Source organism: Salvelinus fontinalis, chromosome 14 (assembly GCF_029448725.1).
Source record: "Salvelinus fontinalis isolate EN_2023a chromosome 14, ASM2944872v1, whole genome shotgun sequence".
Taxonomy (NCBI): Eukaryota; Metazoa; Chordata; class Actinopteri; order Salmoniformes; family Salmonidae; genus Salvelinus; species Salvelinus fontinalis.
In genome coordinates this window covers 12583362-12599933 of record NC_074678.1, presented here as the reverse complement: position 1 = coordinate 12599933, position 16572 = coordinate 12583362, and the positions used below count along the sequence as shown (strand labels likewise).

The window sequence follows — 16572 nt, the reverse complement described above, 5'->3', positions numbered from 1 at the left end:
TACTAACTACTGTGATATGTGGTTGTCTCACCTAGCTATCTGAATATACTAACTACTGTGATATGTGGTTGTCTCACCTAGCTATCTGAATATACTAACTACTGTGATATGTGGTTGTCCCACCTAGCTATCTGAATATACTAACTACTGTAATATGTGGTTGTCCCACCTAGCTATCTGAATATACTAACTACTGTAATATGTGGTTGTCCCACCTAGCTATCTGAATATACTAACTACTGTGATATGTGGTTGTCCCACCTAGCTATCTGAATATACTAACTACTGTGATATGTGGTTGTCCACCTAGCTATCTTAAGATGAATTAACTAACTGTAAGTGGCTCTGGATAAGAATGTCTGCTAAATTATTAACACGTACATAGTATACTACGTTTGAGCAGGGCCCTATGGGGAACAAGATGTCTCCTCTGTCTCTAAATGACTGCTGTGAACCACAGAGAGAATGCCCCGGTACAGTAGTTGTGCTTTTCACTGAGGCATCTGAAATAGCCTCTCCTTAAAAAATAAGACTTGTGTAATTTAATACGAGTCACGATGGATTTAACTGCTAATGAGGCAACCGTATAATTAAAAACAATCTGAGGAGAGAAAAAATATTTTTAAGTTCTGGTGAATCTTTAGTGGACTATACTATACAGTGATTGTCTGTATAGTAATGTTTGACGGCGATTGTCTGTATAGTAATGTTGGACGGTGATTGTCTGTATAGTAATGTTGGACGGTGATTGTCTGTATAGTAATGTTGGACGGTGATTGTCTGTATAGTAATGTTGGACGGTGATTGTCTGTATAGTAATGTTGGACGGTGATTGTCTGTATAGTAATGTTGGACGGTGATTGTCTGTATAGTAATGTTGGACGGTGATTGTCTGTATAGTAATGTTTGACGGTGATTGTCTGTATAGTAATGTTGGACGGTGATTGTCTGTATAGTAATGTTGGACGGCGATTGTCTGTATAGTAATGTTGGACGGTGATTGTCTGTATAGTAATGTTGGACGGTGATTGTCTGTATAGTAATGTTGGACGGCGATTGTCTGTATAGTAATGTTTGACGGCGATTGTCTGTATAGTAATGTTGGACGGTGATTGTCTGTATAGTAATGTTTGACGGTGATTGTCTGTATAGTAATGTTGGACGGTGATTGTCTGTATAGTAATGTTGGACGGTGATTGTCTGTATAGTAATGTTTGACGGTGATTGTCTGTATAGTAATGTTGGACGGCGATTGTCTGTATAGTAATGTTGGACGGTGATTGTCTGTATAGTAATGTTGGACGGTGATTGTCTGTATAGTAATGTTTTAACATGGAGCTATTGTGCTGTTGAGGACACTATCCCTCCCTCAAGGACACTCATCATGGTGGCTGTGGATGCGTCCTAGCGTCCTAGCGTCCTAGTTGGCACACTGTTTCCTACATAGTGCACTATTTTTGACAAGAGTTGTTTTGTACCCTATGGGCTCTGGTCAAAAGTAGTGCACACTACTGCTTTGTTGTCTGAAAGCTGTACTCAGATTATTGCACGGTTTGCTTTTTCCGTAAAGCTTTTTTGAAATCTGACACAGCGGTTGCATTAAGGAGAAGTGTATCTATATTTCCATGTCTAACGATTGTATTTTCATCGACATTTATAATGAGTATTTCTGTAAAATGATGTGGCTTTCTGCAATATCACCGGATGTTTTTGGAACTAGTGAACGTAACGTGCCAATGCATACTGAGATGTTTTGATATAAATATACACTTTATCGAACAAAACATACATGTATTGTGTAACATGAAGTCCTATGAGTGTCATCTAAAGAAGATCATCAAAAGTTAGTGATTCATTTTATCTCTATTTCTGCTTTTTGTGACTCCTCTCTTTGGCTGGAAAAATGGCTGTGTTTTTCTGTGGCTTGGATCTGACCTAACATAATTGTTTGTGGTGCTTTCGCTGTAAAGCCTTTTTGAAATCGGACACTGTGGTGGGATTAAGAACAAGATTACCTTTAAAATGGTATAAGATACATGTATGTTTGAGGAATTTTAATTATGAGATTTCTGTTGTTTGAATTTGGTGCCCTGCACTTTCACTGGCTGTTGTCATATCGATCCCGTTAACGGGATTGCAGCCGTATAAGAAATCCCACGATGCCCTCAGACGAACCATCAAACAGGCAAAGCGTCAATACAGGACCAAGATTGAATCCTACTACACCGGCTCTGATGCTCATCGGATGTGGCAGGGCTTGCAAACTATTACGGACTACAAAGCACAAAGGAAACCCAGCCGCGAGCTGCCCACTGACGCGAGCCCACCAGACGAGCTAAATACCTTATATGCTCGCTTTGAGGCAAGCAACACTGAAGTATGCATAAGAACACCAGCTGTTCCGGACGACTGTGTGATCACACTCTCCGTAGCTGATGTGAGCAAGACCTATAAGCAGGTCAACATTCACAAGGCTGTGGGGCCAGACGGATTACCAGAATGTGTACTCAGAGCATGCATGGAACAACTGGCAAGTGTGGTCGGCGAAACCTCTCCCTGATCTGTAATACCTACATGTTTCTAGCAGACCACCATAGTCCCTGTGACTACGAAAGCAAAGGTACCCTGTCTAAATGACTACCACCCTGTAGCACTCACGTCGGTAGCCATGAAGTGCTTTGTAAGGCTGGTCATGGCTCACATCAACCATATTATCTCGGAAACCCTAGACCCACTCCAATTCACATACCGCCCCAACAGATCCACAGATGATGCAGTCTCTATTGCACTCCACACTGCCCTTTCCCACCTGGAAAAAAGGAACACCTATGTGAAAATGCTGTTCTGTTGGCTACAGTTTGTCATTCAACACCATATTTCCCGCAAAGCTCATCACTAAGCCAAGGACCCTGGGACTAAACACATCCCTCTGCAAGTGGATCCTGGACTTCATGATGGCTCGCCCCAGATGGTAAGGGTAGGTAACAACACATCCGCTACGCTGATCCTCCACACAGGGGCCCTTCAGGGGTGCGTGCTTAGTTCACTCCTGTCCTCCCAACGATGAGACAGCCTATAGAGAGAAGGTCAGAGACCTGGCAGTGTGGTTCCAGAACAACATCTCCCTCAACATGATTTGGCATGGGTTCCCATATCCTCAAAAAGTTCTACACCATCGAGAGCATCCTGACCGGTTGCATCACCACCTAGTATGGCTACTACTCAGCATCCGACCATAAGGCGCTACAGAGGGTAGTGTGTAAGGCCCAGTACATCACTGGGGCCGAACTCCCTGCAATCCAGGACCTATACTAGGCAGTCACACAGAGTTGTGGGACCCACCTGTAGATATACAGGACCAAGAACATCAAGCATTAGTCAAACAGATGTTCAGAGAGGAATCAGCCATTTTTGCCAAAGATGACATGAACAGAGGGTGCATTGAAAATCTCAAAATGGAGAAACATTGACTATTAACATACCAGTGGCAAAGAGATACAATGGTGTGCCACGCCCCTTTTATGCTGAAGTGAAAAGCCACCTTCAGGGGCTCCTGAACAAGTTTATCATACGCATCCCCTCCGGGCTGCGTACGGACAAAGGATGGGAATTTAAGACTTTGCGTTGATTACAGGGGATTGAACAAGACCACTGTTCTAGACAGGCATCCCTTACCCCGTATTCAGGAAATACTTGTTGGTTTTGGAGGAAACTCATGGTTTACAGTTATAGACCAAGGAAAGGCATACCACCAAGGCTTTGTGGCAGAGGAGTCCAGGAAATACACTACCTTCAGCACTCATTGGGCCTTATATGATTGGCTTATCAAACAGTCCCTCTGCCTTCCAACGAAGCATGGAGGAAAGTCTTCCATCGAAGCATGGAGGAAAGTCTTCCAGTGAAGCATGGAGGAAAGTCTTCCAGTGAAACATGGTGGAAAGTCTTCCATCGAAGCATGGAGGAAAGTCTTCCATCGAAGCATGGAGGAAAGTCTTCCAGTGAAGCACGGAGGAAAGTCTTCCATCGAAGCACGGAGGAAAGTCTTCCAGCGAAGCACGGAGGAAAGTCTTCCATCGAAGCATGGAGGAAAGTCTTCCATCGAAGCATGGAGGAAAGTCTTCCATCGAAGCATGGAGGAAAGTCTTCCATCGAAGCATGGAGGAAAGTCTTCCATCGAAGCATGGAGGAAAGTCTTCCATCGAAGCATGGAGGAAAGTCTTCCAGTGAAGCATGGAGGAAAGTCTTCCATCGAAGCATGGAGGAAAGTCTTCCTACGAAGCATGGAGGAAAGTCTTCCATCGAAGCATGGAGGAAAGTCTTCCATCGAAGCATGGAGGAAAGTCTTCCATCGAAGCATGGAGGAAAGTCTTCCATCGAAGCATGGAGGAAAGTCTTCCAGTGAAGCATGGAGGAAAGTCTTCCATCGAAGCATGGAGGAAAGTCTTCCAGTGAAGCATGGAGGAAAGTCTTCCAGTGAAACATGGAGGAAAATCTTCCATCGAAGCATGGAGGAAAGTCTTCCATCGAAGCATGGAGGAAAGTCTTCCAGTGAAACATGGAGGAAAGTCTTCCATCGAAGCATGGAGGAAAGTCTTCCAGTGAAGCATGGAGGAAAGTCTTCCAGTGAAGCATGGAGGAAAGTCTTCCATCGAAGCATGGAGGAAAGTCTTCCATCGAAGCATGGAGGAAAGTCTTCCAGTGAAGCATGGAGGAAAGTCTTCCATCGAAGCATGGAGGAAAGTCTTCCAGTGAAACATGGAGGAAAGTCTTCCAGTGAAACATGGAGGAAAGTCTTCCAGTGAAACATGGAGGAAAGTCTTCCAGTGAAACATGGAGGAAAGTCTTCCATCGAAGCATGGAGGAAAGTCTTCCATCGAAGCATGGAGGAAAGTCTTCCATCGAAGCATGGAGGAAAGTCTAGAGGGTATATTATTTGAACAATATGTGGAAGATGTTTGTCAAGTACTCAGACAGCAAAATAAATGGGTTATTAAACTCAGGGCTGATAAGTGTGACCTTTTCAAGAATGAGGTCCGTTATTTAGGATAAATAATTTTGGCTGAGGGTTACAGAATGGATGTTAAAGAAACTGCAGCAGAGCAAGAACTGGTAAACAGCCCACCAACAAACGTGAGAGAGCTGAGGAAACTACTGGGGTTATAACTAGGGCCAGCGTTATAACTAGGACCTGTGTTATAACTAGGACCAGCGTTATAACTAGGGACAGTGTTATAACTAGGACCAGCGTTATAACTAGGACCAGTGTTATAACTAGGGCCAGCGTTATAACTAGGACCAGCGTTATAACTAGGGACAGTGTTATAACTAGGGACAGTGTTATAACTAGGACCAGTGGTATAACTAGGACCAGTGGTATAACTAGGGAGAGTTATAACTAGGACCAGTGGTATAACTAGGACCAGTGGTATAACTAGTGGTATAACTAGTGTTATAACTAGGACCAGTGGTATAACTAGGACCAGTGGTATAACTAGGACCAGTGGTATAACTAGGACCAGTGGTATAACTAGTGGTATAACTAGTGGTATAACTAGGACCAGTGGTATAACTAGGACCAGTGGTATAACCAGTGGTATAACTAGTGGTATAACTAGTGGTATAACTAGTGGCATAACTAGTGGTATAACTAGTGGTATAACTAGTGGCATAACTAGTGGTATAACTAGTGGTATAACTAGTGGTATAACTAGTGGTATAACTAGTGGCATAACTAGTGGCATAACTAGTGGTATAACTAGTGGTATAACTAGTGGTATAACTAGTGGCATAACTAGTGGTATAACTAGTGGTATAACTAGTGGTATAACTAGTGGTATAACTAGTGTTATAACTAGGACCAGTGTTATAACTAGGACCAGTGGTATAACTAGTGGTATAACTAGTGGTATAACTAGTGGTATAACTAGGACCAGTGTTATAACTAGGACCAGTGGTATAACTAGGACCAGTGGTATAACTAGGACCAGTGGTATAACTAGTGGTATAACTAGTGGTATAACTAGTGGTATAACTAGTGGTATAACTAGTGGTATAACTAGTGTTATAACTAGGACCAGTGTTATAACTAGGGCCAGTGTTATAACTGGTGGTATAACTAGTGGTATAACTAGGGGTATAACTAGTGGCATAACTAGTGGTATAACTAGTGGCATAACTAGTGGTATAACCAGTGGTATAACTAGTGGTATAACTAGTGTTATAACTAGGACCAGTGTTATAACTAGGACCAGTGTTATAACTAGGACCAGTGTTATAACTAGGACCAGTGTTATAACTAGTGGTATAACTAGTGGTATAACTAGTGGTATAACCAGTGGTATAACTAGTGGTATAACTAGTGGTATAACTAGTGTTATAACTAGGACCAGTGGTATAACTAGTGGTATAACTAGTGGTATAACTAGTGGTATAACTAGCTTCCTAATTCAACATGTACATGCAGCTCCTTTTGAGATTAATTTAATTAATTAAGTGCTTTAGAGAAAACCAGGGGCTATGAGTACATTTGAGTTATTTTAGATTACCTAACAACGTGTACACAAGCCTACCCCAGCAGAAACAAGTCAGGGGAAACCCCAGCAGAGTTATTTTAGATTACCTAACAACGTGTACACAAGCCTACCCCAGCAGAAACAAGTCAGGGGGAAACCCCAGCAGAAACAAGTCAGGGAAAACCGCAGCAGAAACAAGTCAGGGAAAACCGCAGCAGAAACAAGTCAGGGGAAACCGCAGCAAAAAATAAGGCTTTGATGAAGACTTCTTCCCAAAGTTCGGCTTTGTGTAAAAAAAAATCCATCACGACCAGGAAAGAGAGTTTTAAAATCATTAAATCAGAGCCGTAGGGGAATAGCCAATTCCAGAACCCCTCCATATCATCCACAGGGGAATAGCCAATTCCAGAACCCCTCCATATCATCCACAGGGGAATAGCCAATTCCAGAACCCCTCCATATCATCCACAGGGGAATAGCCAATTCCAGAACCCCTCCATATCATCCACAGGGGAATAGCCAATTCCAGAACCCCTCCATATCATCCACAGGGGAATAGCCAATTCCAGAACCCCTCCATATCATCCACAGGGGAATCCGGCGGAGAGATTTAACCTTATACTATTGGCAATGTTGCACACTAGATGAAGAGAAAAAGGCCAACAGGGGGTGATTATCTAAACAAGGTCATTCAACAGAGGGTGATTATATTAGCAAGGTCATTCAACAGGGGGTGATTATCTAAACAAGGTCATTCAACAGGGGGTGATTATCTAAACAAGGTCATTCAACAGAGGGTGATTATCTTAACAAGGTCATTCAACTGGGGTGATTATATTAGCAAGGTCATTCAACTGGGGTGATTATCTAAACAAGGTCATTCAATAGAGGGTGATTATCTAAACAAGGTCATTCAACTGGGGTGATTATATTAGCAAGGTCATTCAACAGGGGGTGATTATCTAAACAAGGTCATTCAACAGGGGGTGATTATCTAAACAAGGTCATTCAACAGAGGGTGATTATCTAAACAAGGTCATTCAACAGGGGGTGATTATCTTAACAAGGTCATTCAACAGAGGGTGATTATCTTAACAAGGTCATTCAACAGAGGGTGATTATCTTAACAAGGTCATTCAACAGAGGGTGATTATCTTAACAAGGTCATTCAACAGGGGGTGATTATCTTAACAAGGTCATTCAACGGGGGGTGATTATCTAAACAAGGTCATTCAACAGGGGGTGATTATCTAAACAAGGTCATTCATGTATATTCTATTCATTTTGTTTTATATTTAACTCAATTGCTATATAATATATAATTGCACCACCAGTCATGCTACTGGGTTCTCAATGTATTTTATTATTTTAGCTCCATTGCTACCTGTTGACCTTGTCTTTGGGTTACAGATAAAGACACAGGAGAAATCATACCAGAATTGTGCTAACAAGTGGCAGCAACAGATGGCGGAAGCCTATGACATCGCCATAAGAAACAGCAAAGGACAAAGCCTACCACGAACGGAAGCAATTGAGTTGGGTTCCGGTCCCAGGGGACCCGTGTGCTGGGGAGGAACACGTCAGAGCGTATGTGACCCGGGGAAAGCTAAGATCACACTGGGAGGATTCGAGGAAAGGTGAACCACCCCAGGATAGAGGACTGTGGAGAAGGGAACCACCCCAGGATAGAGGTCTGTGGAGAAGGGAACCACCCCAGGATAGAGGTCTGTGGAGAAGGGAACCACCCCAGGATAGAGGACTGTGGAGAAGGGAACCACCCCAGGATAGAGGACTGTGGAGAAGGGAACCACCCCAGGATAGAGGACTGTGGAGAAGGGAACCACCTCAGGATAGAGGTCTGTGGAGAAGGGAACCACCCCAGGATAGAGGACTGTGGAGAAGGGAACCACCCCAGGATAGAGGACTGTGGAGAAGGGAACCACCCCAGCATAGAGGACTGTGGAGAAGGGAACCACCCCAGCATAGAGGACTGTGGAGAAGGGAACCACCCCAGGATAGAGGACTGTGGAGAAGGGAACCACCCCAGGATAGAGGACTGTGGAGAAGGGAACCACCCCAGGATAGAGGACTGTGGAGAAGGGAACCACCCCAGGATAGAGGACTGTGGAGAAGGGAACCACCTCAGGATAGAGGACTGTGGAGAAGGGAACCACCCCAGGATAGAGGACTGTGGAGAAGGGAACCACCCCAGGATAGAGGACTGTGGAGAAGGGAACCACCCCAGCATAGAGGACTGTGGAGAAGGGAACCACCCCAGCATAGAGGACTGTGGAGAAGGGAACCACCCCAGCATAGAGGACTGTGGAGAAGGGAACCACCCCAGGATAGAGGTCTGTGGAGAAAGGAACCACCCCAGGATAGAGGACTGTGGAGAAGGGGACCACCCCAGCATAGAGGTCTGTGGATAAGGGAACCACCCCAGGATAGAGGTCTGTGGAGAAGGGAACCACCCCAGGATAGAGGACTGTGGAGAAGGGAACCACCCCAGGATAGAGGACTGTGGAGAAGGGAACCACCCCAGGATAGAGGTCTGTGGAGAAGGGAACCACCCCAGGATAGAGGTCTGTGGAGAAGGGAACCACCCCAGCATAGAGGACTGTGGAGAAGGGAACCACCCCAGGATAGAGGACTGTGGAGAAGGGAACCACCCCAGGATAGAGGACTGTGGAGAAGGGAACCACCTCAGGATAGAGGACTGTGGAGAAGGGAACCACCCCAGGATAGATGACTGTGGAGAAGGGAACCACCTCAGGGTAGAGGACTGTGGAGAAGGGAACCACCTCAGGGTAGAGGACTGTGGAGAAGGGAACCACCTCAGGATAGAGGACTGTGGAGAAGGGAACCACCCCAGCATAGAGGACTGTGGAGAAGGGAACCACCCCAGGATAGAGGACTGTGGAGAAGGGAACCACCCCAGGATAGAGGACTGTGGAGAAGGGAACCACCCCAGGATAGAGGACTGTGGAGAAGGGAACCACCCCAGGATAGAGGTCTGTGGAGAAGGGAACCACCCCAGGATAGAGGTCTGTGGAGAAGGGAACCACCCCAGGATAGAGGACTGTGGAGAAGGGAACCACCTCAGGATAGAGGACTGTGGAGAAGGGAACCACCACAGGATAGAGGTCTGTGGAGAAGGGAACCACCCCAGGATAGAGGTCTGTGGAGAAGGGAACCACCCCAGCATAGAGGACTGTGGAGAAGGGAACCACCCCAGGATAGAGGACTGTGGAGAAGGGAACCACCCCAGGATAGAGGACTGGTGAAAGAAGGCTCAGAGACCCAGTCATCCCATGGTCAAAGAAAGCTCAGAGACTCAGTCATCCCATGGTGAAAGAAGGCTCAGAGACACAGTCATCCCATGGTGAAAGAAGGCTCAGAGACACAGTCATCCCATGGTGAAAGAAGGCTCAGAGACTCAGTCATCCCATGGTGAAAGAAGGCTCAGAGACTCAGTCATAAAATGAAGAAGTGGCCACTGATTCATTGGGGTCACCAATGGCCTGACCATGGGTGTATCACATCTGTCCGTGATTGGGGCGGCGCACAATTGGCCCAGCGTCGTCCGGGTTTGACTGTCCACGGGACGGTTGAGCTAACGTAGGCTAACGTGATTAGCATGAGGTTGTAAGAAACAAAACAAAAGTCCCAGGACATAGACATATCTGATATGGGCAGAAAGCTTAAATTCTTGTTAATCTAACTGCACTGTCCAATTTACAGTAGCTATTACAGTGAAAAAATACCATGCTATTGTTTGAGGAGAATGCACAATTATGAACTTGAAAATGTATGAATAAAACAATTAGGTACATTTGAGCAGTCTTGACACAACATTTTGAATCCATATACAAGATTTCACTGGATCACTCTAAAACATTTCACATACAGTGCTGCCATCTAGTGGCCAGAATCTAAATTGTGCATGGGCTAAAATAATTAATTATGCCATTTCTCTTGGATTTTATTTCAATGATGGTACATTGTCGATATTATCATTTACCAGATCTAATGTGTTATATTCTCCTACATTCCTTTCACATTTCCACAAACTTCAAAGTGTTTCCTTTCAAATGGTAGCAATAATATGCATATCCTTGCTTCAGGTCCTGAGCTACAGGCAGTTAGATTTGGGTATGTCATTTTAGGCAACAATTGAAAAAAAAAAAAAGGCTGGATCCTTAAGAGGTTTTAATTGACTTGCATAGTTAAATAAAGGTTAAATAAAAAATTTATAAAAATCTTTGTAGTAACTGGGTGTATTGATACACCATCCAAAGTGTAATTAATAACTTCACCACGCTCAAAGGGATATTCAATGTCTGCTTTTTTGTTTTTTACCCATCTACCAATAGGTGCCTGCCTTTGCGAGGAGTTGGAAAACATCCCTGGTCTTTGTGGTTGAATCTGTGTGAAATTCACTGCTGGACTGAGGGACCTTACAGATAATTGTATGTGGGGGTTACAGAGATGAGGTAGTCATTCAACAATCATATGAAACACTATCATTTGTCCATGCAACTTTTTATGTGACTTGTTGAGCACATTTTTACTCCTGAACTTATTTAGGCTTGTCATAACAAAGGGGTAATTGAGTCAAGAGATTTCAGCTTTTCATTTTTGTATATTTTGTTGAAAATTCCACATTGAAATTATGAGGTGAAACAAAATCTCAATTTAATCCATTTCTAATTCAAGCTGTAATAACAAACTGTGTTAAAAGCCCAGGAGTGTGACGCGTGACGTCTGTCTGTCTCTCTGTCTCTCTCTCTCTGTCTCTCTCTCTCTGTCTCTCTCTCTGTCTCTCTCTCTCTGTCTCTCTCTCTCTGTCTCTCTCTCTCTGTCTCTCTCTCTGTCTCTCTCTCTCTCTCTGTCTGTCTCTCTTTCTCAATTCAATTCAAGGGGCTTTATTGGCATGGGAAACATATGTTAACATTGCCAAAGCAAGTGAAGGTAGATAATATACAAAAGTGAAATAAACAATAAAAATGAACAGCTCTCTCGCACTCTCTTTACCTCGAAGATGATGAGGACGTAAACTCCCCCCAGGATGACCGCAGCAATGACCACCTGCCTTTCCGCGGTTACGTAGAGCGACTGGTGGGTCATGGAGAGAGGGACGATGGATTCGTCCTGGACGAACGCCTGCACCGTAATGACGATGGGGTCACTATGGAGACAGACAGGGAGTCATGGAGACAATGTCGTTGCTGGTGGTTGATTGTTGCTAGACAGACATTTTCAAGTCTTGCCATAGATTTTCAAGCCGATTCAGTAAAACTTGTAACTAGGCCACTCAGAACATGTAAATGTCGTCTTGGTCAGCAACTCCAGTTGGAAAACAAACAACCCGGTTTTCCTCTAGGATTTTGCGTGTACTATTCTATTCCTAAAAATTCCCTAGTCTTTGCCAATGACAAGCATACCCATAACATGATGCAGACACCACAATGTTTGAAAATATGAAGAGTGGTACTCAGTGATGTGAGACTGAACTACTGTCCCCATACAGGACAGTCAGACTGAACTACTGTCCCCATACAGGACAGTCAGACTGAACTACTGTCCCCATACAGGACAATCAGACTGAACTACTGTCCCCATACAGGACAGTCAGACTGAACTACTGTCCCCATACAGGACAGTCAGACTGAACTACTGTCCCCATACAGGACAGTCAGACTGAACTACTGTCCCCAAACAGGACAATCAGACTGAACTACTGTCCCCATACAGGACAGTCAGACTGAATTACTGTCCCCATACAGGACAGTCAGACTGAACTACTGTCCCCATACAGGATAGTCAGACTGAACTACTGTCCCCATACAGGACAATCAGACTGAACTACTGTCCCCATACAGGATAGTCAGACTGAACTACTGTCCCCATACAGGACAGTCAGACTGAACTACTGTCCCCATACAGGACAATCAGACTGAACTACTGTCCCCATACAGGACAATCAGACTGAACTACTGTCCCCATACAGGATAGTCAGACTGAACTACTGTCCCCATACAGGAGAATCAGACTGAACTACTGTCCCCATACAGGACAATCAGACTAAACTACTGTCCCCATACAGGACAATCAGACTGAACTACTGTCCCCATACAGGACAATCAGACTGAACTACTGTCCCCATACAGGACAATCAGACTGAACTACTGTCCCCATACAGGACAATCAGACTGAACTACTGTCCCCATACAGGACAATCAGACTGAACTACTGTCCCCATACAGGACAGTCAGACTGAACTACTGTCCCCATACAGGACAGTCAGACTGAACTACTGTCCCCATACAGGACAATCAGACTGAACTACTGTCCCCATACAGGACAATCCGACTGAACTACTGTCCCCATACAGGACAATCCGACTGAACTACTGTCCCCATACAGGACAGTCAGACTGAACTACTGTCCCCATACAGGACAGTCAGACTGAACTACTGTCCCCATACAGGACAGTCAGACTGAACTACTGTCCCCATACAGGACAATCAGACTGAACTACTGTCCCCATACAGGTCAATCAGACTGAACTACTGTCCCCATACAGGACAATCAGACTGAACTACTGTCCCCATACAGGACAATCAGACTGAACAACTGTCCCCATACAGGACAATCAGACTGAACTACTGTCCCCATACAGGACAGTCAGACTGAACTACTGTCCCCATACAGGACAGTCAGACTGAACTACTGTCCCCATACAGGACAGTCAGACTGAACTACTGTCCCCATACAGGACAATCAGACTGAACTACTGTCCCCATACAGGACAATCAGACTGAACTACTGTCCCCATACAGGACAGTCAGACTGAACTACTGTCCCCATACAGGACAATCAGACTGAACTACTGTCCCCATACAGGACAATCAGACTGAACAACTGTCCCCATACAGGACAATCAGACTGAACTACTGTCCCCATACAGGACAGTCAGACTGAACTACTGTCCCCATACAGGACAGTCAGACTGAACTACTGTCCCCATACAGGACAGTCAGACTGAACTACTGTCCCCATACAGGACAATCAGACTGAACTACTGTCCCCATACAGGACAATCAGACTGAACTACTGTCCCCATACAGGACAGTCAGACTGAACTACTGTCCCCATACAGGACAATCAGACTGAACTACTGTCCCCATACAGGACAGTCAGACTGAACTACTGTCCCCATACAGGACAATCAGACTGAACTACTGTCCCCATACAGGACAATCAGACTGAAAAACTGTCCCCATACAGGACAATCAGACTGAACTTCTGTCCCCACACAGGACAATCAGACTGAACTACTGTCCCCATACAGGACAATCAGACTGAACTACTGTCCCCATACAGGACAATCAGACTGAACTACTGTCCCCATACAGGACAATCAGACTGAACTTCTGTCCCCATACAGGACAATCAGACTGAACTACTGTCCCCATACAGGACAATCAGACTGAACTACTCTCCCCATACAGGACAATCAGACTGAACTACTGTCCCCATACAGGACAATCAGACTGAACTACTGTCCCCATACAGGACAGTCAGACCTAACTACTGTCCCCATACAGGACAATCAGACTGAACTACTGTCCCCATACAGGACAGTCAGACTGAACTACTGTCCCCATACAGGACAGTCAGACTGAACTACTGTCCCCATACAGGACAGTCAGACTGAACTACTGTCCCCAAACAGGACAATCAGACTGAACTACTGTCCCCATACAGGACAGTCAGACTGAATTACTGTCCCCATACAGGACAGTCAGACTGAACTACTGTCCCCATACAGGATAGTCAGACTGAACTACTGTCCCCAAACAGGACAATCAGACTGAACTACTGTCCCCATACAGGACAGTCAGACTGAATTACTGTCCCCATACAGGACAGTCAGACTGAACTACTGTCCCCATACAGGATAGTCAGACTGAACTACTGTCCCCATACAGGACAATCAGACTGAACTACTGTCCCCATACAGGATAGTCAGACTGAACTACTGTCCCCATACAGGACAGTCAGACTGAACTACTGTCCCCATACAGGACAATCAGACTGAACTACTGTCCCCATACAGGACAATCAGACTGAACTACTGTCCCCATACAGGATAGTCAGACTGAACTACTGTCCCCATACAGGAGAATCAGACTGAACTACTGTCCCCATACAGGACAATCAGACTAAACTACTGTCCCCATACAGGACAATCAGACTGAACTACTGTCCCCATACAGGACAATCAGACTGAACTACTGTCCCCATACAGGACAATCAGACTGAACTACTGTCCCCATACAGGACAATCAGACTGAACTACTGTCCCCATACAGGACAATCAGACTGAACTACTGTCCCCATACAGGACAGTCAGACTGAACTACTGTCCCCATACAGGACAGTCAGACTGAACTACTGTCCCCATACAGGACAATCAGACTGAACTACTGTCCCCATACAGGACAATCCGACTGAACTACTGTCCCCATACAGGACAATCCGACTGAACTACTGTCCCCATACAGGACAGTCAGACTGAACTACTGTCCCCATACAGGACAGTCAGACTGAACTACTGTCCCCATACAGGACAGTCAGACTGAACTACTGTCCCCATACAGGACAATCAGACTGAACTACTGTCCCCATACAGGTCAATCAGACTGAACTACTGTCCCCATACAGGACAATCAGACTGAACTACTGTCCCCATACAGGACAATCAGACTGAACAACTGTCCCCATACAGGACAATCAGACTGAACTACTGTCCCCATACAGGACAGTCAGACTGAACTACTGTCCCCATACAGGACAGTCAGACTGAACTACTGTCCCCATACAGGACAGTCAGACTGAACTACTGTCCCCATACAGGACAATCAGACTGAACTACTGTCCCCATACAGGACAATCAGACTGAACTACTGTCCCCATACAGGACAGTCAGACTGAACTACTGTCCCCATACAGGACAATCAGACTGAACTACTGTCCCCATACAGGACAATCAGACTGAACAACTGTCCCCATACAGGACAATCAGACTGAACTACTGTCCCCATACAGGACAGTCAGACTGAACTACTGTCCCCATACAGGACAGTCAGACTGAACTACTGTCCCCATACAGGACAGTCAGACTGAACTACTGTCCCCATACAGGACAATCAGACTGAACTACTGTCCCCATACAGGACAATCAGACTGAACTACTGTCCCCATACAGGACAGTCAGACTGAACTACTGTCCCCATACAGGACAATCAGACTGAACTACTGTCCCCATACAGGACAGTCAGACTGAACTACTGTCCCCATACAGGACAATCAGACTGAACTACTGTCCCCATACAGGACAATCAGACTGAAAAACTGTCCCCATACAGGACAATCAGACTGAACTTCTGTCCCCACACAGGACAATCAGACTGAACTACTGTCCCCATACAGGACAATCAGACTGAACTACTGTCCCCATACAGGACAATCAGACTGAACTACTGTCCCCATACAGGACAATCAGACTGAACTTCTGTCCCCATACAGGACAATCAGACTGAACTACTGTCCCCATACAGGACAATCAGACTGAACTACTCTCCCCATACAGGACAATCAGACTGAACTACTGTCCCCATACAGGACAATCAGACTGAACTACTGTCCCCATACAGGACAGTCAGACCTAACTACTGTCCCCATACAGGACAATCAGACTGAACTACTGTCCCCATACAGGACAATCAGACTGAACTACTGTCCCCATACAGGACAGTCAGACTGAACTACTGTCCCCATACAGGACAATCAGACTGAACTACTGTCCCCATACAGGACAATCAGACTGAACTACTGTCCCCATACAGGACAATCAGACTGAACTACTGTCCCCATACAGGACAATCAGACTGAACTACTGTCCCCATACAGGACAATCAGACTGAACTACTGTCCCCATACAGGACAATCAGACTGAACTACTGTCCCCATACAGGACAATCAGACTGAACTA

The 16572-nt window shown here is 45.3% G+C and overlaps 1 protein-coding gene across 1 annotated transcript in view; it reads right to left on the bottom strand.

Annotated features, from left to right (window-relative positions):
- The window catches only part of oca2 (oculocutaneous albinism II), a 103124-nt gene that overhangs the window by 47799 nt on the left and 38753 nt on the right, over positions 1-16572 (bottom strand). Inside the window, exon 8 of the mRNA XM_055862346.1 lies at positions 11547-11700. Coding sequence (XP_055718321.1) covers positions 11547-11700 — 154 coding nt within the window. The remainder of the gene's footprint in view (positions 1-11546; positions 11701-16572) is intronic.